Source organism: Atheta coriaria, unplaced genomic scaffold (assembly GCF_025399875.1).
Source record: "Atheta coriaria isolate IRGN ID8LTWV9N9 unplaced genomic scaffold, Caltech_Dcor_3.1 hic_scaffold_10_pilon, whole genome shotgun sequence".
Lineage (NCBI taxonomy): Eukaryota > Metazoa > Arthropoda > Insecta > Coleoptera > Staphylinidae > Dalotia > Dalotia coriaria.
Window position 1 is genome coordinate 4129653 of NW_027045452.1, and position 25864 is coordinate 4155516.

The 25864-nt window shown below is 35.4% G+C and overlaps 9 protein-coding genes across 12 annotated transcripts; 2 read left to right on the forward strand and 7 right to left on the reverse strand.

Annotated features, from left to right (window-relative positions):
* Nucleotides 1-5360: 5360 nt before the first annotated feature.
* LOC135800789 (trypsin alpha-3-like) lies at nucleotides 5361-6190 on the reverse strand. Its single transcript, XM_065314111.1, is given in 3 exon segments — nucleotides 5361-5570; nucleotides 5572-6041; nucleotides 6139-6190. Coding segments are annotated over 3 exon segments (732 nt in total).
* Nucleotides 6191-9687: 3497 nt separating this feature from the next.
* LOC135800791 (trypsin delta-like) lies at nucleotides 9688-11581 on the reverse strand. The gene is given in 5 exon segments (XM_065314112.1): nucleotides 9688-9922; nucleotides 9924-10241; nucleotides 10712-10858; nucleotides 10912-11317; nucleotides 11379-11581. Coding segments are annotated over 5 exon segments (1269 nt in total). The 5' UTR covers nucleotides 11576-11581; the 3' UTR covers nucleotides 9688-9721.
* Nucleotides 11582-11946: 365 nt separating this feature from the next.
* On the reverse strand, nucleotides 11947-12990 carry LOC135800666 (achelase-1-like). The gene is made up of 3 exons (XM_065313969.1): nucleotides 12676-12990; nucleotides 12195-12612; nucleotides 11947-12144 (listed from the first exon to the last, which is right to left on the reverse strand). Exons 1-3 carry the CDS (start codon nucleotides 12870-12872, stop codon nucleotides 11983-11985), a joined length of 777 nt encoding a protein of 258 aa, XP_065170041.1. The 5' UTR covers nucleotides 12873-12990; the 3' UTR covers nucleotides 11947-11982.
* A 544-nt stretch (nucleotides 12991-13534) lies between these two features.
* On the reverse strand, nucleotides 13535-14806 carry LOC135800668 (trypsin-2-like). Of its 2 annotated transcripts, XM_065313971.1 has the most exons (3): nucleotides 14466-14806; nucleotides 13862-14412; nucleotides 13535-13675 (listed from the first exon to the last, which is right to left on the reverse strand). In XM_065313971.1, the coding sequence occupies exons 1-2, from the start codon at nucleotides 14675-14677 to the stop codon at nucleotides 13866-13868; spliced, it is 759 nt and encodes a 252-aa protein (XP_065170043.1). In that variant the 5' UTR covers nucleotides 14678-14806; the 3' UTR covers nucleotides 13535-13675; nucleotides 13862-13865. The 2 variants fall into 2 exon arrangements, with proteins under 2 accessions (XP_065170043.1, XP_065170044.1); XM_065313972.1 differs by lacking the exon at nucleotides 13535-13675 and having other exon boundaries at nucleotides 13813-14412.
* A 202-nt stretch (nucleotides 14807-15008) lies between these two features.
* Nucleotides 15009-16303, reverse strand: LOC135800667 (trypsin-2-like). Its single transcript, XM_065313970.1, has 4 exons — nucleotides 15967-16303; nucleotides 15749-15911; nucleotides 15293-15689; nucleotides 15009-15232 (listed from the first exon to the last, which is right to left on the reverse strand). Exons 1-4 carry the CDS (start codon nucleotides 16013-16015, stop codon nucleotides 15080-15082), a joined length of 762 nt encoding a protein of 253 aa, XP_065170042.1. The 5' UTR covers nucleotides 16016-16303; the 3' UTR covers nucleotides 15009-15079.
* A 452-nt stretch (nucleotides 16304-16755) lies between these two features.
* On the forward strand, nucleotides 16756-18037 carry LOC135801050 (trypsin 3A1-like). The gene is made up of 3 exons (XM_065314412.1): nucleotides 16756-16964; nucleotides 17031-17707; nucleotides 17766-18037. The coding sequence occupies exons 1-3, from the start codon at nucleotides 16889-16891 to the stop codon at nucleotides 17913-17915; spliced, it is 903 nt and encodes a 300-aa protein (XP_065170484.1). The 5' UTR covers nucleotides 16756-16888; the 3' UTR covers nucleotides 17916-18037.
* Nucleotides 18038-19599: 1562 nt separating this feature from the next.
* LOC135800140 (uncharacterized) lies at nucleotides 19600-22820 on the reverse strand. Of its 3 annotated transcripts, none has more exons than XM_065313277.1 (7): nucleotides 22678-22820; nucleotides 22281-22457; nucleotides 21794-22153; nucleotides 21511-21713; nucleotides 21337-21456; nucleotides 21037-21273; nucleotides 19600-20947 (listed from the first exon to the last, which is right to left on the reverse strand). In XM_065313277.1, the coding sequence occupies exons 1-7, from the start codon at nucleotides 22764-22766 to the stop codon at nucleotides 19998-20000; spliced, it is 2136 nt and encodes a 711-aa protein (XP_065169349.1). In that variant the 5' UTR covers nucleotides 22767-22820; the 3' UTR covers nucleotides 19600-19997. The 3 variants fall into 3 exon arrangements, with proteins under 3 accessions (XP_065169349.1, XP_065169348.1, XP_065169350.1); XM_065313276.1 differs by having other exon boundaries at nucleotides 19600-20965; XM_065313278.1 differs by lacking the exon at nucleotides 22281-22457 and having other exon boundaries at nucleotides 19600-20965.
* A 675-nt stretch (nucleotides 22821-23495) lies between these two features.
* On the forward strand, nucleotides 23496-24829 carry vls (valois). Its single transcript, XM_065313279.1, is given in 3 exon segments — nucleotides 23496-23750; nucleotides 23834-24002; nucleotides 24005-24829. Coding segments are annotated over 2 exon segments (984 nt in total). The 5' UTR covers nucleotides 23496-23750; nucleotides 23834-23839; the 3' UTR covers nucleotides 24826-24829.
* Nucleotides 24830-25079: 250 nt separating this feature from the next.
* Nucleotides 25080-25806, reverse strand: ND-B16.6 (NADH dehydrogenase (ubiquinone) B16.6 subunit). The gene is made up of 2 exons (XM_065313282.1): nucleotides 25612-25806; nucleotides 25080-25516 (listed from the first exon to the last, which is right to left on the reverse strand). Exons 1-2 carry the CDS (start codon nucleotides 25703-25705, stop codon nucleotides 25164-25166), a joined length of 447 nt encoding a protein of 148 aa, XP_065169354.1. The 5' UTR covers nucleotides 25706-25806; the 3' UTR covers nucleotides 25080-25163.
* Between the last annotated feature and the right edge of the window lie 58 nt (nucleotides 25807-25864).

Consider the following 25864-nt stretch of genomic DNA (forward strand, 5'->3'; position numbering starts at 1 on the left):
TTTTCATTTGCATTACGATTTTTAACAAAATAGAAACATTATCAATATTTTTACAACAAAAAATATAATTTAACGTATTTAGTAAATAAATTACTATTGTTTACAACTCAAAGTATATTATAATATTTATTTACATTTTCATGAGTATGTTTGAACTTCTGTTTATTACACTGTAGTTATTGTTCTATTATTCTAATTCTGTTAATTATAATTTACAAACGCAAACATCAGTTAATACGGTAAAAAAATAAAACTCTATACACCCGGAAATGCTACAAATAGAACAGTAATTTTAATTGTTTGTTAACCGAATCAAAATATCTCAATCTCAAACAAGTTTTAATTAGCTCCGAGTGAGCTGAGAGCTCCAAGAAGTAGCATAACGTCTTTAATTCTAGTTTAGTTTTGCGAGGGCTCCGCCACCGGCTGCGGTAATGTGGGGAGCAAGGGCCTAATGCCTAATTCCTAATTCCTAATTCAATTAAATATTCAACAAGCTGAACAACACTACCGAATTCCCGACCGAATGCTGATTAAATAAAATCTAATAACAAAGATGTCCTTTGTATTATCAACTAAACACAATTACAAATTGTGTGCATTTTTATTTAATATTAAGAAAAAATATTGAAACTTACAATAAAAATGAAATAATTCTACGATTAGTATAACAAGAGCAATCGACTAATTCTAAACGGATTTGTATGTTATTCATCCTTTAAATATGAAATCCGAGGTCTGCGGATTGTTGTCGGATCGCACGATTCGCAATCATCTCGCCAGTGTGCGCGCGCCGCCCCCAGCTGTGTTCGCTTGATATTTGCGTGCGATCCGCACTTGCGCTACACTCTTGAACCGCGTGCACCCCGCAGTTAATTAATATTGTGTTGGCATTGCCATTGCCATGCATGTCGGGCTTGCCGTCTCCGGATTCAAAGCCGCTAATGAAAATGCCGGAGGATGTGTTTCGACTTGGCAAGTGCGGCGCGCTAGTTATCGAGTATGAAATGAAGCACGGTGATGGCGGCAGCGGTGCCGGCGGTGTTTCAAGAGACTCGAAATCGAAAGCGCGCGCGACCTCCACAAAATTAACTCGCATTCTGATTACGCTAAATTATAATTAAATGGGCATCCTCAATAACAACAAATAATTTTGCTAATTGTTCTATATACTGCAATTAACACATTTATCATTTGAGGATAAAAACGTCAGTTATGTTCAAAAATATAAGTTTTATATTAAATCTTTTGTTGAATAAACTAAGGAAACTTTAAACTTTTAATAGATATCTACCTTTGAAAAGTGTTAAAAACTTTTTACTAAACTATGTGCGAAAAAAAGTTTGGAACACATTTAAATTCAAAACTGTTCAAACTTTCTTGGGAATAAAACTTAATTTTAGAATGATAAACATCTATTTAAGCTTTAAAAAATGTTGTGTTTATCAAAATCCATATTTTAAAGATGCCTTTCTTTCTGATAGAGTTTGACGTCATAACATGGGAGGATTTTAGCACAACATAATATCATCTCAAGCAGAGTGTGAGGGAACAAGCGAGACTTCACCGCCGGCGCCGTCGACGCGTTCTTGTCTAACGTAAGAGAATTTAAAAATCGTTTTGCGATTAAATTCGATAAGCACAAATTGGATTCGCTCGGTTTACGCGATATCGTATCCACCGCACTCAACCAAGCTCGCAACTACACCGATTTCTCAAGTATGAGTATCATTATTATTAAATTTATGCAAAGCTATACCATAAGAACGACAATTTCCAAGAGTACATTTGTATTTAGATTTTTGGCACCTAATTAAGGAAATAGTCTAGGTACGCGCATGTTCGACTCCTAATTGAAACTAAAGTCGGGGTAGGTTACGCGCGGTATCAATTTGTGTTCGGGTTCGAATGGACCACTGCTAACTCCCCTAATGCTTTCGAGTTTGAGGGTTTGCAAGTTGCGCGCGGTGGCAAATTTTGAACAAAAGGCCCAACGGTAATAAGCGTCCGAGTTGCATTACAGTTGATCAAATTTTAACTAGTTTGACCACACTAATGTCCTAAAGCCAAAACTTGTTTTTCCCACAAATATTTTTAACAAAAAAAAACAAAATAGAGTTAAATATGCGACTATTGTATGCGTAGGCTGTTAGGGCGTGAATTATGTGCGTTGTCGGGCTGTTTGGTGGTGGTTGTGTGTTGTCGAGCCGAGATAGGCATCGTGGTGGAGGCGCCGGGCACCGTGTGCCGTCAGGCGGTAAAGAGGAAGGACGTTACTGATAGGCCCTTTTATGTACTTGATACAATATTAATTACAAGCGCAAATTGACCGTTGCAAGCACGAAAATGAATAGCATTATAACGCCGAGCAACCCCAAAGCCGTGCAAGGCATCTAAGCATACACCCACACTCGCACACAAACATAACCCTCTTTACGCTCACATCACACTTGGAACGCTTTATATGCGCCCTCCACTTTCGCATGAAACTACGTTGAAATATCAACAACAACGCGAATTCAAATTCGGTACTCTAGACGAAAAAGTTTTGCTTATCGGCGCACATACTTCAAAAAGGTCATCAATAAACTGTCCGCAAACTTTTTACAGACTTAACCTTGGATTGCTACGCACAATTTATCATTCGAAGAATGTGGTTTTCAGAAAAAAAATCCCTGGTGTAAATTTGGTGTGAAGCATAAAAAAGCTTGACAGTGTATGAAAACGTTTCATAAATTTTTGCGCGCACCGGTACGAGCGTGAAGGAAACGTTGAATAAGAAATGTGGAAAATGGGGGGTGGAGTGCGCTGGAGACCGCGCATGCCATAAATTAATATTACGCTACTATAAAATCCGTTTTTATGACTGTAAAACCGTGGAAAATTTATCTATAGATTGTTAGACGTTTAACGCAATGGAAAATTGCGAGTGTAATACTGTTTAAATTGGCACTTACTAAATATTTCAATATTTTAATAGTGTATAAATATTATTTTTAGCGAGTTAATTAGATGGATAAAATTAAACATTACCACATTAACAAAATATTAGTTTTTGTCAAATTTTAAGTTGGGTTATCATTATCTATTGATTTATACATTTTAAGAAATTCATTAGATTAAAAATACAACAATATTGTTCACTTTTTGATATTTCTAACATAAAAAATGTTAGAAAGTGAAAAAATCTAATTTGAGGGTAATGCACGCAAGGTGTCTTTCAAACAAGCGCATTGTCATGCTCGGCTTTGAGCATTAAAGGAATAACACAAAATGTACGCTTTTATTTCCACTTTGTGTGAGCTGCGTCAAGTTTCCGCGACTAAGTGTATCTCTATCGTCTCGAAGGTGTATTCTTTTCATCTTCGAGACCTTTCTGTACATCCCCAGACGCACCACAATATAAATAACAAAATATTTTGAGCTTTAAACAACTTTTTTTACAATATTGTTCCCATAAACATATTTAATTTATTTGCAAAATATAAAGTTTGTATTATAATTTTGCGCCAAACATGCAACAAAATGATGATGAAAAGATTCTTTTATACTACAAACAGAAAGATTGTTTTAATTTGGCGCTGGCGTTGAGGTAATATCGAGGTGCGCGCGGCTGATTCGTATGAAAAACGCGTTTTTCTTCGCGTCGGAGAAAAATAACCGGCGCCCCGAACCGCAGTCTGCTTTATACGCGAAGATATAATGCTCCAATTTACTTTTATTATTTTCCAGCCGAGCACCGACCTCTTTCTCTCGCAGCGATTCTCACAGCGAAATGATAAATAATCCAATAATTCCCTTTAGAAACTTAATTATTATTTTTTCCAACAGCGCACCGCTATCGTGGTTTCGAGGTTTTCATAACTTCATGTTCAAAGCTTTTGATGTCATGAACTCTGTTTTTCTTTTTAGGTAAAATTAATTAAACATAAATATAAAATTAATCAATAACACAAATTAATTAACTAGCTCCACCTACGCTGTGCGCATCAAATTTTTTACAAGTTTAATAGTTACAGATATTATTTTCAATCCTATTTGATTTAAAAGCAAGTTTCAGTTAACAAAGAACAGTTGCTAAGTCCAATATCATTGATAGCATTCAATAAATCAAACGACGGCAGGTTTTGTGATGTGGAGCGTAGTTTCCAAGTACTTGTCGGCGAGCCGGCATTTACGAGAATTGTGGGCTGTAAAAGAGGCGTAATGCATGTACTCTTGTTGCCGTGCTTGTGGGTTCATTCTACTGTGACTAAACAACTACGCGTCGGAGGCGGCACTGACGACAACGACAGCGACGGCGCCCATTTTAACAAAAATCACCGCACATATTTAAATTGTATAAATTTTTTACACGCTATATTTATTTTTCAAATTGAAAGTAGATATTATTTGAAATAAATTCTTTATCTTAACATCCTGTGCGGTTATCCGATAACATGTAGGAAAGCAAACAAGCTGGTGGTAAAGAAAACGCTAAAACGGAAGTGTAGCAAAGGCGTACAAAAGAAAAACTGGTAGAATAATGCACAATCGATTTCGAGTCCTTTCTACCTTTCGGGCGCATTATGTTGTTTGTATGTTGTGCAAACCAACACAAGTTGCTTCTGCCAACAATCGACAACAATACGTCTATTGGCGTCAACACATATGCTTCGACACATTAATGTTACCAACAAGTTTTATAAACATTTTTATCCCTTAACTATATACATCATACTTGTATAAATATATTTACTTCATAAAAAATAACACTTTTGTTGGTAAACTTATAACATTTTTTTATGTTTTGTTCTACTTCCACTTGTGTGGTGTATTTTATTGCTGGGCGAAACCGAACAAAGCGGCAGCAACAAAAAAGAACATATTATTGAGGATGGTTTTTATTTTTGTATTGATTTGATTTTCGCCGTTAATGTTTTTCGCTTTTTTCCACCTGCGCAAATATATTAAATCGAATTACGTCGCAATTCAATAATCGTAATGCGACGTAGATATAACGAGGCATTCGTTGGGATAACAAACAAGGAGAAAACACTATGGACTCGTAAATCGCAACGTTAATAATTTATTTTCCAGTTTAACGCTTCGAATGATCACTGATATTTTCAAATACTGCTGAAGCAATATAAAAATTCAATAGGACTACTCGTTTTAATCGTGATATCATATCAGGATTAAAATAGAAAACATTTGCATTGCATTTAGTTTTATTGAATAATGTAAATCTTCTATGTTTTGCAATAGTTGGATTTTTTTAAATTGTTAGGTAAATATATGTAAATATTGTACTAGTTTGCATCAATGTTTATTGAGAAAAATGAATTCATTTTGCATAATTTGAAACAAATCTTGCAATATTAGTATTGGCAAGATTGATGTATACCTACTCCTGGATTATCTGGCTGAGCACAGCCGCCACCCCAAGACACAACACCAACTTGGGTATTACCAAGCATCAATGGACCACCAGAGTCACCTTGGCAAGAATCCTTGCCATTACTAGCGGCGCAGATCAGATTCCTTGTAATTGTACTGTCTCCGTAGTTTTTCAGGCAGGTGGCTCTATTAGGTAACCATGTTAACTTCTACAGCTCTCAAATTCCTGGCAGTTGAACCTCCTTCAGTTGTGTGACCCCAACCAGTGTCTCTTACGACAGTATTATCTCTAGGTTCACTGTTTGGCCATTGAACAGGAGTTGCCGTAGTGATTGCTTGGTCTACTTTGAGTAATGCAATGTCGTTATCAACAGTACGACGGTTGTAATCAGCATGCTGGATAATCCTGGTTACACTCAAAAGCTGACCTCCACTTGATCGGTCGGCCGAACCTGCCCGGATAGTTATGGTCGAGGCTTGTATACCATCAGTGCAATGCACCGCTGTTATGATGGTGTTTCTATTTAGAACACTTCCTCCGCAGGCAAAACTTCCATATATAAACATGGCAGCTTGGTATGATGCTTGATCGAAGAGGATTTCATAACCTCCAACAATTTTTCCTTCTTGACTATCGTCATCGTCCACTTCTACCGGTTTACCTTTATAAGAATAAAAGCAATATTCAACATTTATATATATATATATATATATATATATTTATATATATTCATACATAATAAATAAAAAATAACTTACAGTAAACGCTAAAAATAGCACAGAATAGGATTGTTAGTTGGATGGTCTTCATGTTGAACTGTCTTTGAACTGACAGAATCTGCAGTTTGGGCTATTTATACTGAATTTTTTGATAACATATACTAATTTCTAAATATTTTGTGCAATATTGGACTATATCTAAACTTATTTGCTTACCGCTCAAAGCAATAACTAATTTAAATTTATTTGATAACAACAATTGTAGAGCAATGTTCTTTTGGTACATAGTTATACACTTTACTAGTAATTTTTACTAGTAAAAATTTACTAGTAATGAAACATCTTACAGATTGAGCCTTCAAATTAGTAAAGTAATTCTTATTGGTATTGCATGGTCCTGTTGTAGCTAAAGCAATTATCTTTCCAGATTGGTCAGCAAGCGGTGACCCGGAATCTCTTTGCAATTTAAAAGTTTTCATACAATTTTGTAAACATTACGCATCTTATTTACTTACACAGCAATCAGTAATAGAACCATTTTCAGTGTAACACAAAGTACTTGTAAAACAAACTTGTTGGTCAAGCAGGATTTTTTCTTGTTAATGAGTTCTGATGAATGAAAATTAATTGCTCTATAAAAGTGTTCGCAATACTTGTTTGTTACTGAAAGTCTCCTATAGCTAATAATTATGATGAAATATAAAGTATTGATTAATAATATATTTATTGTACTTTCTTTGGTAACTTTTCACGGCATCCAGTATATGTTTAGTTTTTTGCAATCCCGGGGCAGAATCTTAATACTTTGCTTGCAAAATGTCAACCAGTTTTTTGTGTCAACCTTCGTACTCTATACTTTTAATTTTTCTTTTAATTTGGAATTCTTTTCTATATCTTGGTCGCCTTTTAAAACAGAAAACTCTGTCTGTCTATACTTTGAAGAGGTGCTTGCTTCACAGAAGTTTTGACATAGATTTTCTAAAGTTCTAGGCAAATTACAAACATGTAATACAAGTTTTTAGAAATAAACATGTCTTATTTAATAATAAATAATAAAAATACAAGTATTGTAGTTTCTTGGAATATAAATATAATTAATAAAAACTTGCCGGAGGTGCCAAACTTTATAATTAGAGGTGTTACAAATTAATTAAAATTATTAACAGTAGTGTAGAGAGAGACCTCTAGTTACCAAATTAATACAACTTATTTCTTAACTAGCGACCCGCCCCGGCTTCGCACGGTTGCAATACTGATACTAAATACACTACAGAAAAACTGTGAACGTGTGGTATAAAATATATAGCCCATGTAATTAAAATCGATCCAGTAGTTTTGATTTATTCATTACTGCCCGTGGCCCGCACGCGTTAAATTTGGAGTAAAACAATCCCCCTTCCTATACCATGAAGATTTCCTGCTATCTTTGGAATATCTAAATTCATACACTACATTTTTACTTATTTACTTTTTACATTTTATAGTATGTGCCGCAGTAAAAAATATCTAAATTCTTACCATTTAGAAACAAAAGATAATCAACAATCATAAAAAACAAAAGATACCTATTCTATTCAGTTCTTTTTTTTTTACTGAAATACCTCTAATTTATATTTTAAAACTACTATCATACAATTATTTATCGTAACTTACTTATAATTACTGATACGTTGTCGCGCTGAAAAGAACGTTTTTATTACCTAAGTATTGCTATTTTCCTCGCTGGAGAGCTCCGATATAATAAGCGTGCCCGATCGCTGCGAAATTCAAAGTGCTACAGAGAAAACCGCGGCCGGCCGGTACCGCCGAAAACGCTACGTCCGCAATTTTAAAAAAATCCGTTGCGTAGTTTCAAAGATTTAAGCATACAAAGGGACAGACAGAGAAAGCGACTTTCCTTCTCCAAACAAAAACATCAACCGATCAACTTCAACCCACACGCACACGTCTGTGCTTAAGGGGGGGAAGCTACGAAGCATCGCACAAAGAGTAGACGGCGATAATATCATATTAGAAACTCAAAAATAACAGTACTTCTCCACTATTTAATGGATGTTATTATACATACAAACCTTCCTCTTGAATTACTCTATCTATTAAAAAAACCGCATCAAAATCCGTTGCGTAGTTTCAAAGATTTAAGCTCACAAAGGGACCGGAAAAAAAAGCGACTTTACTTTATACTATGTAGTGATGATTGAATTAAAAATTTATCATGGTGATGCCTTTATGTGCAGAATCCATCTGCCTCAAGACAAAACGAAAACATACAAAAACGGAAAACAGCATTGCGTATCATACAAAATTCGACATCAGATAAGCTTTATCTTTTGCAGTTTAAACGTAATGGAAAACAATGTTGCAATGCAATTTCTCGAAAATTGTCATAAATATCAGACATATTTTTTTATGCCATTGTCTGAATAAAAAGTATGACTGATTTAGCTTTTTGATTTCCCGAGAACAGCAAAAAAAAAACAGTTTTTCAATGCGATAAAATAGACCTAGTCATTTTCCAGTGACCATATTAAACTCTCCAAAATAGTGGAAAATTTTGAAACGGAACAATATGAACCACTTTTCGGATTTTCACGAAACTGTCCAATCGGATGTAACATAATGCAAAGAATCAAAAAAGCAATTTCTGTTGCAATAACGTAACTGGTTTTCAAGTTATTAACTATTTTCAATAATTATATAAGTGTAATTAACCAAAGAAAAGATAAAGTGCTATATGATGTAAAATTTTACCCTGTACGCAAATTTTGTATTATCTTGATTAGTTTGGTATAAAAACGCGAAAATATTTTAATCCTTTTTTGCTCAGACCTAGATAAAATATGAATTTGAAAAATTAATTTTACTAATATTTGTTATCAAGTTAGTGTTGAGTTAAGTTTTTGTGATAATTGCCTGTTGTGTAATTCTAATTAAAGCCTTATTAGTACAACTGTAATATTTTTTTAAGAATTTATACATTTACTACATTTTAGAAAAAAAATTACAATGTCTTCTTGCTGGGTGATTCAGATTCAGATTTAGGGTCATTTAGACTTCTGTCTTCTTTTACTTTTGGTTTGCACAGGTACCTGCAGAGCACACGTACACACGCACTTGGCTTACCACCTCAATCTTTCTTTCCACTACCTTTTGCAGGGATCACTGCCGTAGGTATAAAAAAAAATCAGAACTAGGAAAGCGCACAGTTATACTAATGTGTTCTAAAAGGCCAGTTCTAGGTCTCTAGGTTTCTCTCTCCCTTACTCCTCTTTTCGAGTCGAATTAGATATCTCACTTACATAATGACTACTTTGACACAATATTTTGAGCTTCCCGTCCACATATATAAATCACAACGTTAGTACTTTATTTTCCAGTTTAACGCTTTGAGTGATTAGTGATATTTTTAAAAGCAGCTAATGCAATATAAAAATTCAATTGAGTACTCGTTTTAATTATGATATCATATCAGAATTAGAATAGAAAACATTTGCATTGTATTTAGTTTTATTGAATTATGCAAATCTGTTTTGTTTTGCAATATGTGGATTTTTTGAAATGGTTAGTTAATATATGTAAATATTGTACTAGTTTGCATCAATGTTTATTGATAAAAATGAATTCAGTTTGAATTATTCGAAACAACTCTGGCAATATTAGAATTGGCAAGATTGGTGTATACTCCTGGATAATCTGGCTGAGCACAGCCGCCACCCCAGGACACAACACCAACTTGGGTATTCCCAAACATCAATGGACCACCAGAGTCACCTTGGCGAGAATCCTTGCCATTACTAGCGGCGCAGATCATATTCCTTGTAATTGGACTGGCTCCGTATTTTTTTCTGGCAGGTGGCTCTATTGACCATGATAACTCCTACAGCTCCCAAATACCTGGGTGACACACCTTCACTTGTGTGACCCCATCCAGTGACTCTTACGACAGTATTATCTCTAGGTACAGTGTTTGGCAATTGAACAAGTGTTGCCGTATTGATTGCTTGGTCTACTTTGAGTAATGCAATGTCGTTATCAACAGTACGAGGATTGTAACCAGCATGCTGGATAATCCTGGTTACACTCAAAAGCTGACCTCCACTTGATCGGTCGGCGGAACCTACCCGGACATTTATGCGCCGCTGCTACTTCTGTTTAGAACGCTTCCTCCGCAGGCAAAACTATCATATACATGTAAACATGGCAGCTTAGTATGATGCTTGATCGTAGGGGATTTCATAACCTCCAACAATTTTTCCTTCTTGACTATCGTCATCTACTTCTACTGGTTTACATTTATAAGAAAAAATAATATTCAAAATTTATTCATATAATAAATTAAAAATAACTTACAGTACCTAATCGCTAAAAATTACACAGAACAGGATTGTTAATTGGACGATCTTCATGTTGAACGGCCTTTGAACTGACTTCATTCAAAATCTACAGTATGGGCTATTTATACTGAATTTTTCGATAACATATACTGATTTCTAAACAGTTTGTTCAATAACAAGCTATTTCTAAACTTATTTGCATCCCGCTCAAAGTAATAACTAATTTAAATTTATTTGATAACAATAGTTGTAGACTGTATTTTTTCTGTATTTTATACACCTGTTTTACTAGTAATGAAACTTCTTACAGATTGAGCATTCAAATTAGTAAAGTAATTCTTATTGGTATTGCAAGATCCTGTTGTAGCTGAAGCAATGGCAATTATCATTCCAGATTGGTCAGCTAGCGGTGACCCAGAATCTCCCTGCAATTTAAAAATATTTAATTTTCTAAACATTGCGTATCTTATTTACTTACAAAACAAATAGTAATAGCATCATTTTCAGTGTAAAACAATGTTGATGCTTGTTTGTTAACACCCAAAAGGCTAAACAATCCTCCTAGGAGATTTACTACAAAATTATTTGGTTTGACTGTGACGTATCCATAGCGCAAAAGGTCTGAACTAGGACCGTTTAAAGTGGTGTAACCCCAGCCAGCAATCAAAGCGTTTTGTTTTTGTTGTGGGAACGACGAAGCAATTACTCCTGCCTTAATTGTATTACTAAATACTAGAGATGATGATAGCTTAAGCACACAAACATCATTTGCGTATGTGGTACTGCTGAATCCATCATGTCGTATGACTTGAGATATTGATAATAGGGAACCCTGCGTTTTGTTGGTAGTACCCGCTCGAATCTTGTAATTGGAAGCCGAAGTTCTAAAATATAAATATTATTTTAAAACTTAATTCTAATTAATTGGGTCGAATTTATTCTTACGAAGTGCAGCAGTGTCCAGCTGTTAAGATCCAATCTTTGGATAAAATTGTACCAGCGCATTGCGAATTATCAGCAAATACTACAACTTGATAGGGAACCTCAGATATGTCGATCAGTTGTCCGTTGATAATGCGATTGCGGTCTTCGGATGCTGCAGGCGCAAGAAATGCTGCCAAACATAAGAGTAGAATCTTCATCTTGAAATAATGTTATAATACTAGAATCAAGATAAGATTTAACTTGGGTTTTTATATGTTTTTGTAATGTATAGTCACTAAAAAATAATGTTTACCGTCATGGAGGCTTAAAATTGTTACAAAATAGCACAAAGAATAATCCCTCATGCGTCATTAGAATAAATCAACAAATCAACAACATTCTTAAAGTTTGAAATATCATGTGACATCAATAAATATAAAAATTAAGAATCATCAGAACTTTTCTAAACTTCTTTTTCCGTTATGCTACTTTCTATTTGGCACAAAAAAACAGTATGAATTAATTTGAAACACTCATTATATAAGGGTTTAAATTTACATTCTTAGAATTAAATAATGAACTCAGAGAATATAGTAAGATGAATTTATTTTGTTATAATCATTTCTCACAAAACGATACCAGTATTAGTGGTGATAAAAGTTTTTACTGACAAAGCCGTCATATCAGTAAAGTAATTTTTACTTGGATCACAATTTCCTGTTGTAGCTGAAGCAATTGCAAAAACTTTACCATCTGACTCCTGCGCTAAAGGTGACCCAGAATCGCCCTAAAAACACAGAATTACAGAAATAAGTACCATTTTTTAAAGAAGCTTACAAAGCAAACAGTGATATCATTATTCACTGTATAGAACAAAGTAGATGCTTGTGGCGTTTTTCCCAATAATTTTGCTACTAAATCCAATACAGTTGTCAAAAGTCGTTGCACAATATTCTCTGATTTTACTTGAACAATTCCATAATGCAAAACGTTCGTAGTCGGCCCGCTCTGAGTCAGATATCCCCAACCAGCAATTAAAGCGTTTTGGGTTTGTTGAGGGAAGGTCAATGCCAATTGGGCAGGTTGAATAGAGTTACTCAAAGTCAATGAAGAGGACAATTTAAGTAAACAAGCATCATTTTCATAAGTAACGTTGTTATAATTCGAATGCCTGATAACTTGCGATATGGATAGCCATGACCCCACGCTTTTGTTTGTGATACCAGCTCGGATTTTATAATCGGCTGATGCAGTACTAAATAAGTGAGTTATTGTTATTTTATTTAAAATTGTTATGCTTTAAGAATATTAAACTTACGAACTGCAACAATGTCCAGCTGTCAATACCCAACTTGTGGATAAAATAACACCTCCGCATTCAAAATTGTCAGCTAAGACATAAACCTGATAAGGTACAGCTGTGATATCTATTAGTTGACCGTTGATTATACGTTCTCTGTTATCAGCTGCAACATTGTTAGAAATTGCTACAAGAATCAAAGTTAACAAAAACATTTTCAATTGTATTACAAGTATTTTTGCACAAAAATACAAAGCACTTTGTGATTATATATTACAAAGACTTTGTTGAAATAATTCAATTCAAATAAAACTTCAAGGCCGTACATGATATGCTAATACTTTAATTCATTATTTTCCAGTTATCTGATAAATAAAATCCCTATGAAATGCTACACTGACAAACAAGTCGTAATTCAAAGTTTTGCCACAAAGTTGTGTCCAAGTTGCGATACCGTACAGAATACCATCTTTTGTTGCTAAAACTGATCCAGGATTTTCATTACAGAATCCACGTCCATTTCCTCCCGTGCAAATAATATCATCACTAATTAAATGTTTTGATAATTGATTCACTCTTATGCTGCATTGATTTCTATCAACAATAATAGATTTTAAAGCACTTAGAAGAACATTACTATATTTTGGGGAATTTGCATGTGGGCCCCATCCAATGGCATATAGTTGTGCCCCAATTTGTAGTTCATGGTCCGCCATTTTGATAGCTTTTACTCGGCTGTCAAACAGAATGTTCTGTTGTAACGATACAACCGCAATATCATTTGCAAACAGTATTTTAGGATTGTAATTTGGATGTATATGAATTGCATCAATAATAGAAGTATGTCCTCCAGCTGTGAAGTTACTGGAACCCACTCGGATCATTTTTGGATTTGGTACAAAACATGAAGCCGAGGTTAGAACCCATTTTGGAGAAATCAAAGCACCACTACAGACAAAGTTTGTTTTGTTATGTAAAGATGCTTGATACGGAAATTGATCAATTGTAATTCCTAAAACTTTGAGAAAAATTGAGGTTAAGGCAAAAACAAGAATAACTTCTATGAAAACTCTCATTTTTTTACTTTAAACAATTTGTAACTCGGGTGTTACTTCCTAATCTTTGTTCTCAAATTTATGTAAATATATTATGTGATAACTATGCAAATATTATTTATTCATAAAAAATACGAATGTGTACCTACGTTTCTAAATGTCTAATCTAGTTACAGCTCTAACGTAATCCTTCAAATTGGGCACGTTGCTAAACACGCCTGGGGAAATCGGTCTGGCACATCCCGCCGCCCACGAAACAATTCCCACTTGTTTACCCTGATACACCAGTGGACCTCCCGAATCGCCTTTACAAATATTCTGTCCGCCAAATGTATAACCAGCACAAATCATTCTATCGGTTACTTTAAAAAAATATCGAAAATTGCACGTCAATCGTCGTACAATTGGAATTTCCACTGAACGGAGTACAGGTGAAATATAAGGTACACCATCTGCCATGGTGCCCCACCCGGAGACCACTCCAAATGCGCGTATAGGCGGTTCATAATCAGCCAACTCAATAACTTTCACTTTGTCAGAAAATTCCAATTCAGATTCGAGTTCAATCAACGCTATATCATAATCGATTGTAGCAAAGCTGAATTTTGGATGTTCATGTATTTTGGCAACTTTATAAACCGTACCGTTTGCTATTGGTGAACTGGAACCAGCTCGGATTGTGAATAAATCGTGTGGTCGGCTAAAATAATCAAAATAAAGCGATTCTGTTTGTTAATTATTTATATTAATTACCCAAAAGTGCAATGAGCAGCTGTTAAAATCCATTTCTTGTCAATTATAGACCCACCGCAAGTTAACTTTCCAACTAACTGTAAAGCAACTTGATATGGAAATTTCGATATATCACTTTGTTGGCCATCCACGAGTTTTCCATAGTCTTGATGCCACGCGAAAACAGGCCAAGCAATAAACATTTGCAAAACTAGGAACCAATAAATAAACATTTTGTTATCGCCTTGCACAAAGTGATTAGATTCAACTTGAAATTGTTTAAATAACTGACACCATTCTTAGCATAAACATGTATTTATATCAATATGACAGTAACATTCAAATAGGAACTTATTCATGGTAGAAATTCGCAGAACTGAATAAGTTTATACAGCACCAAATTTGACTTAATTAAAACGTGAACAATGAATTTGAATGAGTTCAATTAGTTCTGAGTTGACATATAAGCGTATAACTAGGTAATTCAAGTCGTTAGATAAAATTGGTCGTTTAAGTGATTTTAATTACGCTTTAATCACAATGAAACTGTGGCAAGCTACAAAGTTCAATAAAGATGATTTATTTCTAGTTAAACAAAGAGAAATACAAAACTACAAAAATAAATTACATAAAATTCAAGGAGATGTATTGGTGGCATTTTTAATAAACTCAATCACACTTGATACTTGAGTATAAACACCTGGTGAGGCAACGTCTCCACATCCTCTGCCGAAGGATACTATACCAACCAGCTTGTTTTCAAATTTGACAGGTCCACCAGAATCACCCTAAAAGATTAATAAAATTATGAATTTATACACTTAAGGATTATCTTTATAAAAAATTACCTGACAAGAATCTTGTCCTCCAAAGAAATTTCCGGCACAAAACATTCTTGATGTTAATTTTAAGAAATATTGCAACTGGCAGGCATACCATGACTGCACCCTCACATCAACTCCTAAGAGATGGTCGGAAACTTCACCACCGCCTCCTTGTTTAGTGGTACCCCATCCTGTTACGTATGCCATACTGCGCGAACGAACTGGTGTGGTTGATAATTCAATTGCGGAGACATTTTCATTGAAAACCAAAGGTTGAGCAAGATGCAAAACAGCCACATCATAATCCACAGTTTCTGCGTCATACTCCGGGTGGGGCGTCATTTTGGTAACTGCTATCTTCTGACCGTTGGTATCTGAGAGTTTTGTTTGGCCTGCTACTATACTCAATCCATTTACATTTCTATGAAGTGAAATAATTTCATAAATTGAATTTAAGTTGTGCATAATTTGATAGAATACCTAAACCCTTCAACACAGTGTGCTGCTGTAACAATCGATTGGTCATTGTATATGGACCCACCACAAAAGTGTTGATTGTGATACCGGAAAGAAATTTGATATGGCACCTCGCTGATGGGCACTGGATTACCACCAATAATCTTACCTTCTTCTCTTGTTTCACCTAAATCATGTGCCTTGCTCTAAATTATTGTTTTTATTGGATGTATGTTACTTACTTAAATAGACTAAGCTACAAAGCAAAGTACTAAACAAAAACAACCACATGATGATATTGTGATTAAGCCGCGATCAATTAAAACTAAATTCTGACTAGTAGTAAGCAGTGTCTCGGAGTTTTTATACTGTTTTGTCGGTATAGTTCCTTGTTTGGATTTGAGGACACGCAGCAAGCGTATTCTATTTGTTCTGACGTTCTGTACGTACGTAATCTCCATTTGCAAAACATTGACCGATAGGAATTTGAATTTTTTATTGCTGTACTAAATGTTGGGCGCTTGTCACCGTTTTTCTTATCTAAATCGTTCTGCGAACTCAGTCTTTTAATTGTCACGGGACTGTGTTAATTAGGCCAGTGAATTGACAGCTAGCATGGAGTACGAATGTATTTAAATGTTTATGGTTTGTTGTATATCATTGATACTGTTTAAATTCGAAAAATCCTGAGAACTATTCGAAAAACGTATGGACTTAATAATACAATTACATAGTATTGAATATTTGGTTACCTACGCCGAACATTTCACGCTGTGGTTCCAAAATTAATTGGGAATTATTCAAGTGAATAATTTTCCAAATATTTTGCAATTAAATTAATATTGGAATAACTAATTAGTTTATTGTCTAATGTCAGTAGTAATATACTCGACATGATTGTTTTTAATATATATGGAAGTTGTTTTGACGCAAAAATGCAAATTATTTCATTACTATCAGTTCATTATCGATATATTCAAATAACTTATTTGGTTAAGTTTTTTTTTGACAAATGAATAACGTAGATGCAATGATACTTTTTATTTTCCACAAGCAGTAATGGCGCAACTGGCTGCGACATTGCTAGCAAGTTGGTAAACTGAAAAAAAAAAACGCAAATAAATTATCGCTCGGAATTCGCCAGTCTACTTAGCAAACAACAGTATGCTACTTAAATATGAACGCACCGAACTGCTACTCATCATTTTAGGATGTATTTTAAAGTTTGCGAACTGTGAACGTAAGTGCCATTGTTGACTTGTTTAATATTTATAGCAATGTAACTAGTTGTGTAACAATATTTTAGTTGACTTGGACCAAGAACCTATAAGCGATGAAAACATCAGTTATGAAACTCATGACGACGATGAAGGTAGAATCATCGGCGGAGAGCTGATATCAATCGATCGTGTGCCATATTTAGTCTCGGTGCAGTATAGCCCCTTCGGGGACTTTTACGCCCACCGATGCGGCGGTTCCTTGATTGCACCAAAGTTCGTTTTGACAGCCGCACATTGCATGGTGTATGTTTCTGAACCGAATCAGTTGATGATACGTGCCGGTTCCACGCATCAGACCACAGGCGGACAAACAAAAACTGTTGTCAACTACACCATTCATCCGGAATACAACTCCAGAAATTATAACAATGATATCGCCATTTTGAAACTGTCCGGTCGTCTGTGGACCAATCAACCGCAAACTTTTATTCAAGGAATAATATCCAGGTTTACTTGGTTTATGACTCCCAAATCTCCGAGAGTTGCAGACCTGTACTTAGAAGATGATATTCCCGAAAATGCTAAGTTTTATACAGCTGGATGGGGTACAACAGAGCGAGGTGGATATGCAGTGGATACTTTGTTTGGACTAGCGGTACCATATGTAGAACAGACAACTTGTAGACAAATGTATTCAGTTAGTAAAATTCGCGACAATATGGTGTGTGCTGGGTATCTTGAAGGCGGAAAGGATACTTGTCAGGTAAAATTGGTATTCAATTTGCACCTTATTAATGATTAATAACTTATTTATTTTACAGGGTGATTCTGGTGGTCCATTAATTTATCAAAACTGTATTTTTGGAATAGTGTCTTGGGGTGATGGTTGCGCGAAAGCAAATAAACCAGGAGTGTACGCCAGAGTAAGTTCCTTTAAGGAATTTATTAACGGATACGTTGATTTCGAATAAATGTGTTGGATGCTGATTTTCTTTGTGACGTCATAAGTATGATTGTTCTGTTGATAAAGCAAGCTTTTTTCTTGTTTATGAGTTCTGAAAAATGCAAATAAATTGCTCTACATCTGTTAAAAGTGTTTGGATTACTTGTTTGTCACTGAAAGTCTTCAATAGCAAATTATTATAATAAAATTTAAAGTGTTGATTAATAAAATATTTGTGTGTGCTTTCTTTGGTTCTAAGTAACCTTTCACGGCATCCAGTATATGTTTAGTACAGCGTTTTTTTTGCAGACCCCTGGCAAAATGTCAACCAGTTCTTTGTGCCAACCTTCGCACTGTATATTTTTAATTTTTCTTTTAATTTGGATCCTTTTTCTATATCTCGGTCGTCTTATAAAACAGAAAAACTTTGCATTTTTTTACATTGATTTTCTAAATCCTTTAATATTAAATAATAAAAAATACAAGTATTTTAGTTTCTTGGATATATAAATCAAATTAATTAAAAGTTGGACCTCTAGTTACCTAATTCATACAACTTGTTCTTTAATAGAATTAAAAGTTTATCATGGAGATGCCCCTATGAGCAGAGTCCATCTGCATCAAGACAAAACGAATGCATACAAAAACGGAAAACAACTGCAATTTTAACGTAATGGAAAGCAATGTCCCTATTTTCTGTAAAACTATCACAGATATAAAAAAAATATGCTATGGTCAGAATCTAAAAAATAATTAGTATTTTTGTTTTCTCAAGAACGACAAAAAACATTTTAAATCAACCAAAGAGTGACACTTGTTTGGTTTTTGTCTCAATAATGATTCTTTAAGCTAGAGCAAAATGCAATACGCCAATCGACAGAGTTTTTCAATGTAATAAAATATATCTAATCAGTTTTCCGGTAACTTTAAATTTTCAAACAGAACAAATTGAACCACTCCTCGGATTCTCACAATACTTTCCAATTGGATGTACGAGTAATACAATGCAAAGAATCAAATAAAGCGATTTCTGTTGCAATAGCATTAGTTTTCAAGTTATTGACCATTTTCAATGTAGTGTAGTTAATGCTAGTAGTTAATGCTTGGTATGAAAACGCGAATAACATTTGCTTTTTTGCTGAAACTTAGATAAAATATGATTTTGAAAAATTTATTTTTCTAATATTAGTTATCAGATTAGTGTTAAGTAAAACTTTTGAGATAATTGCCCGTTGTGCAATTGAATAGCCTTCATAGTACAACCATAATATTTTTTTAAAGAATTAATACACTTACTACTTTTTAAAAATCACAAGGTCTTCTTGTTGGTGACTCAGTCTTCTGCCTTCTTTTACTTCTGGTTTGCACAGATACCTGCAGAGTGCACGTACACACGTGCCAGGCCTACCACCTCAATCTTTCTTCCCACTACCTTTTGCAGGGATCACTGCCGAGTGACCATTGGTATAAAAAGAAAATTCAAAACAAGCAAAGTGCACAGTTATACTAATGTGTTCTAAAAGGGCAGTCTCAGGTCTCTAGGTTCCTCCTTCCCCTCCTCCTCTTTTCAGGTCGGGTTAGATATGTCACTTACACAATGACACAATATTTTGAGCCCCCTGCCCACAAGGAGACATAGGATTGAAAAAGACAGTTCAAAAAAGTTTGAAAAAGGTAGTGTTTAATAGGGTTTAAAATTAAAACGAAGTCACTTAGGAATCTGTAAAATATATATTAATTCATTGCATAATCAATCAATACAAATATCATGTACAATCTTCATATCAAACATTTTACAATATAAATTTATGCCTCATAATTAAAATATTAAACTCTTTCGCATAGCAATAACATAACAAACAAATGCAAACAACGCATGTACCGCTTACATGACTCCAATTTCTTCTTGTAAACAAAGTAATAATACTTAAACTTGAAGTACAACTTCAGACTTATATCAATAATCTTAACAAATTAATCAAAAATATCTTTGAAGTTAGATTACGCATTGCTCCAGTAGACTATTATCAAAAGATTGTTTTTAACGTATAAAATATAAATATATCACATTAAGCAGCTGCAATTGTTTGAGAATGTCACAGACAGACGTCTACACCTCAAATATTGCATTCTCATCGCCTAGACAATCATTTAGATCGTTTTTAATTGTCTCGTAGTCATCGTTTTTGCTCTTTTCTTCGATCGATGAGGACTTATCAATACGTTCGTAGCCAGACGATTCCGAATCGGTTTTCCCATCGTCATCGTTCAGTTTTTCATATGGTGGGCTCTTGCTCTTGTTGCTACTTGCCGCGCTATCCACCGTCTCATATCCATTTTTGTTGTCAGTTTTATTTGTGGTGGTTGTCGTCGCAGTGGAATCATCATCGTCAGTTTGTTGCAATCGCTCATAACCTATATCAACATCCAAATATTTAACACTTTCATAGTTCGGATCGTTATGTTGTACTGATTCATAATTGGGATCAGTTTCACTCGCTGGCATCGATTCATAATTCGGTTCGTCAATTAGCTTCTTCTTATTCAGTTTATTTATCACCGAATATCCTAATTCTGATGTTTCACTGCTACTTTTGCTTGTAATAGTAGAGTATCCAGGTGTCGTTGATCTATCCTTAAGTTGTTCATAGTTGGGATCGTCATAGTTTAAACTATCAGGACCATTAATTGACGCATAACCAGGTTCGGAAAGTTGACTTGGTTTTGTTTTTAATTCTTCGTAACCGTCAGCGTTTTTCTTTGGTGATTTTTTCAGTGTTTCGTAATTGTGTTCGCGTAAGAGTTTAGTATCTTCGGGGCGTTTTTCTTCAGAGGAACTATTGCTTGATGTGGATTTGCGTTTAATTACATCATCGGAAGACTTCTTACGATTCTTCTGTACTTTGGCATACATATCATCCAAATTACGACGGGCATTGTCTGGACTTAATGTTAGTTGGCTTGCAGATGTTGTCGAAGGCGGAGGCGGCAAAGGTGAATTAGCTTGTCGTTTCTCAGGTTTTGGTGATCCAAGGTTCAGAATTGAACTCGTTGACGATGCTGGGAATAATTCACCATCTAACAATATGTTTAAAAAGAAACAAAAATAAAACAAAATAAAGAAAAACAATTTAAATAAAAATAATTACCTTGTCTGGAATGTGAGTTAGTCATATTCTTTAAAATATCAACACTTGGCGGCTGTGGTGCGGAATCGTCAACATTGTTAACCTGTTGTGTTTCAGATGGACTTGATTGCTGATTAGAAGAGACGGGATATATTTCCGCCGCCACCGTCAACGCTACCGGCTGGATCTGCGCGTAGGTTTCGCTTCCGCTTGTATACTCTTGATTCAACGCATCCGGTATCGTGGTGTACATTTCATCTATTCAAAAATCTTACATTTCAATCCGACTCGACGTGTAACTTTAGTATGTAATGTACTTACCAGAATCATCTGATACAGTCGAATAATGCGGATCTAAAGCACGCTTTACTTTGTTCATATCTTTTGTTTGTGCGATTATGTTGGCCAGAGGCTCACGAACGCTAATACTAGTATATCCCTCTAAAAATGTCATTAAATTATCAAAAGATACATTGGAGTTTATATAAAACATACTTGAAGAATCTTGTGAATCTCCACTAAAATTAACCTGCTGATTGGATGGATTAATTGGAGGAGTCATGTAAGGCAAGTCCTGATTAGCTGCAATGCCCCCCGCGACCGCACTAGCTGCATTAATGTCGATGTGAATGCTTTGTTCGGAAGTTCTTCTTGATCTCGGCGGTGCATGAGGTTCATTACTCGTACTGGCTTCCGCACTACAATATAAATTCATATATTAAACCTAAATATTTAAGACAATAGCTAAACTAACTAGGTAGTTACGAATTCTGTTTACCTCAACAATGATGTTCGCACCGTGGGTTCCGCGGCGTTTTCTTCGTTGTTTGTCGTTGGTGGTTTTACGATGGCATATGGATGCTCAACCTGCTGTAGTTTATCATAATTCACACTAGCATACGGCGAGAACGCATCATCCGCTTGACTGATTGAACTGTGCTGGGAAATACTCGCCCTGGCATCCAAACCGTTCGGTAATGTATGCCGCTTACCACCGATGTTATTATACGGCTCCACAGTGGCATACAACTCCGAAGAATTATCCCCATTCGCATCCCATACCTGCCCTTGTAAGGCATGTCCTTCAGACGGTATATCTGGCAAGCTTCTCCTTGTGTTGTTTGTTTGGACGGTCGGTCTATACAAAATTCATTAATTAAACTTAAAAACAACTGGTGCATGCAAACAACGAGCAGGCAATTAATATGCTAATGAGGTACACTTAGAAAAAATGTTTTGTGTTAAAGCATAAATAAAATAAGCACCGTTTGCTAGCTTCGAGCGTGGTTTGTTCGACATCGGAGGTAACATTCGCGGTGCATTCGGCAGCGACGTGCAAGCTGACGGCGACGGCAGGGGCGGCGGACGACAACGGAATGTGATTCACGTTTTCGTCGGGATTCTTTTGCTTCACCATGCCATCAAGCCCTAGCCAATCATCTCTACAAAACAAAACAACAAAAACGAAAAACATAACAAAATGCATTACAAAACAAAGAGCAACGAAAACTGAACAGTTCAGTTATTTATTGATGAATTGAGAACGCAACATGCTTGGAGAACAATTCCAACAGAAAAATATTTTGTATGAAACTTTGCATTGTCAAGATTTGGTTGATGAATGCAAAGCAGTATGTATGAGTGAAGATTTGTACGACTTACTTTTGCTCTTGTCTTTTCCAACAAGAGCACAATGCTAGCACGACGACGAGAGTAATCGCGCCACATATTGAAACAGCAACAATCCACATGATTAATTTACTCACAGCACATCACTGCTCACCACATTGTCATTAGAATTGATTGTTTTAAACGCTTGTAGCCGTGATTCATTTTTTTCCAAGCGACAGCTTGGAAATGTGTTATAAAGGTCGAGCTAACGATGCAGTCGCACTGGGTCGCACCTTCGCGTGGAGTAAAAATCACGAATCTAAAGTGCGCTAAAGTGGAACACTCGTTGTGTGTGCGTGATGCAATGATGCAAGACGAAAACTACTCCTACTCACTATCTTAGAACATTCGGAGTCGTACGTCGATTAATCCAAAACGTAATCCCCGGTGATGGATATTTGCACTTATCGTTTAAAGTATTTCCGCTGTCTACCGCAAATATTCACTATACTCGCATACAGAATCGAACATCGAACACGAACAGTTAAGCCTAAGTGAACGGCAGTACGAAAACGCTGGAAATGTAAGGAGCGAGCCGTGGGCACGGAGCGAGGCGGCGAGAAAAGTGAGCGGGATCTTGATCGTTTGGCGCGTCAGCAATCATCAAGTGAGCGTTCACTACGTTCACCGTTAGATATGTAGAATTTGCCGAAGCACAAAACGCATCGGCTTCACTAGAAATTATACGAAACTGTAGCAACCTCGGCAACTGAAACGAGATCGGGTTGCAGGAAACTTGAAACGAATTAGAAACAATTGAAGAGCTAAGGTGGAAGGCACGTAAACCACGAAAACAAATATTATTTACACCTTTTGACAGATAATACTGCATACAGTGTGTCATGCTTTACTTTAGCTTTGCCAATCTAAAATATTCCAAATAATACTAATTTCTTATATATTATAAAGCGTAATGTGATTTTACAATATATTTTTAACAATAGAATTATTAACTATCTATAAATTTTACATTGGACATTAAAATTTCGAAAATAAAATTGAAGTGTCAAGCAGACTTCACGAGCTTTTACGAAGTGTTTTCCCACATTTCAAATGAATTTGAGGTTAATACAATAACATGCGAACATATCTCGCAATTTACAAAATTTTCAACAAATAAATTCGTCTACAAGTGCATCGGTTCCAGCGCAAAATGGAAATTAATTTTGTCGATCCTCCTAACCGTCAGATGAATTCAGCCTTTTCACCGGCGACATGTCCTTCAATGTACAAAGACACCCTCTTCATGGACTTCTCCGGCGATGGGCACTTTCTTGTTGGCAGTACGGACGTTACAGCAACCTTCTGGCAGGGCTCCTCCAAGTATTCGCAAGTTTCGACGATTATAACAGCGCTAAACACGAATCCTTCTACAACAGTCCCATTATCTTTGATGGTAAATTTTTACCAAACAATAGACAAATTATCTCTGAAAGTGAGTCCAAACTGAAAATTCTATCTCAGGCTGAAGTAAAGAATGATAACAATGAAGCCTGCTTGCAAATAGAAGATTGTGTTGAGCATAGTGAAGTAATTAAACAAATATCCCTATGGAAAGATGAGAATAAAGTTCTCACTGCTTCAGATAATCATATCTCACAGTGGGATATCAGTAGTAATCTTAAACAAGTTTGGGACTTCACAGATTATCACACTAATGTAATTACTGGGGTGGACACAAAGAGTAGTGATAAAAATCTGTTTGTCTCTGTGGGAAGAGACAGGAGAGCTTGCCTCTGGGATGTGAGGACTGAAGGAGTTGCAATTGAATTATTTAAAAATGAATTCTGTAGTTTGACTTGTGTGGCTTGGAGTTCAGTGGATGAGAATACTGTGATTGTTGGCTCACAAGCTGGAAGTATGTACATGTTGGATGTGAAGATGCCTCAGGATTTTGTTACTTTTCAGAACTGTCACAAGAAAAATATTCACAAAATACAGTTTGAGCAGGAGTCAAATCTGCTGGCTGTTGTTGGTGATACAAATGAACTGCAGGTTTACAATTGTAAAGGAAACGAATTTAATTTGAGTTATAAATGTGTTGATAAGCATAGGGATTTCTTAAGAGATGCTAAATGGTTCAATAGAGTATTGTATACTTGTGGCCTGCAGAGCTGTGTGATTAAACATTCCTTTTAATGTTTACATGTACTTTTAAATTACTTAAGAATGACCCTTAATTGATCTGTTAGAGACAAAATTTTTAAATATTTTGTTTAAGAATTGTGTTATTTTTTCTGCATTTTCAAGAATCAAAGTAAATTGTTTTATATTAAAACAGCTTAATGTCTTTTTTAATTAGTTGCATTGTGTGTGTTACATATTTATATTCTCTTGTTTATTTCTGATAACTTTCTGCAAACTTGGATAAACAAATTTTTTGTAAAATAAAATACACCATGATTTAATTTATTCTAGTTGTTTTATAATTATCTACAGTATGACAGTTTGTTTAAATATTTCTTCACTTTTGTTGTTTATGACAGAAGTGGAACATGAGCCCTCTTTGTAAGATCTTTATTCTTAGCATGCACATAGAAGTCTTGCATGGTTGGCTCCACCAACTTGTCAGTGGTCTTGTAAATTGGCTCACCATACCAAGTACCTACCTTCCAGCCCTCCACATTCTTCATAAGATCTGCCTCTTCATCCCTATTACGTCGCAACTGGCGCAAATATTCCCGATCGCGTTCTGCAATCAGGAGTGGCTGCAGGGCAAAACTGGCAGATCGTCGTTCGATCTCGTCCTTCTGCACTGATTTGCACGTTAAATAATAAACGTACGCAGCACCGGCAGTCATAGCAAAGTACCCCAGAATCATAGTCGTACCTGAAATAATCGTTTTTTAAAAACATCCATCGTAAATATTGCTGCATTTTAAAAGGTTATGTTATGTAATGGGAAAATGAATAATTTGTACAAACCGCTGAAGTAGGTCTTCGCTGGTACGCGTTTGTAGTTGATGGCCTTGTAGCCACCCTCCGGAGGCATATCTTGCCTCCTTGCGGTGGCATCCATGATTGCTGGTAGATTTATTCGAAAGAATCGGAATGAATAGTGTGGACAAGTATAGATCAGGTGGAGATGATAAAAATGTAGGTAAATATTGTACCAAATACACCAATGTATTTAGGGTTGCCTAGCATTAAAATACTCAAGATTTAAGTTTGTTGCATA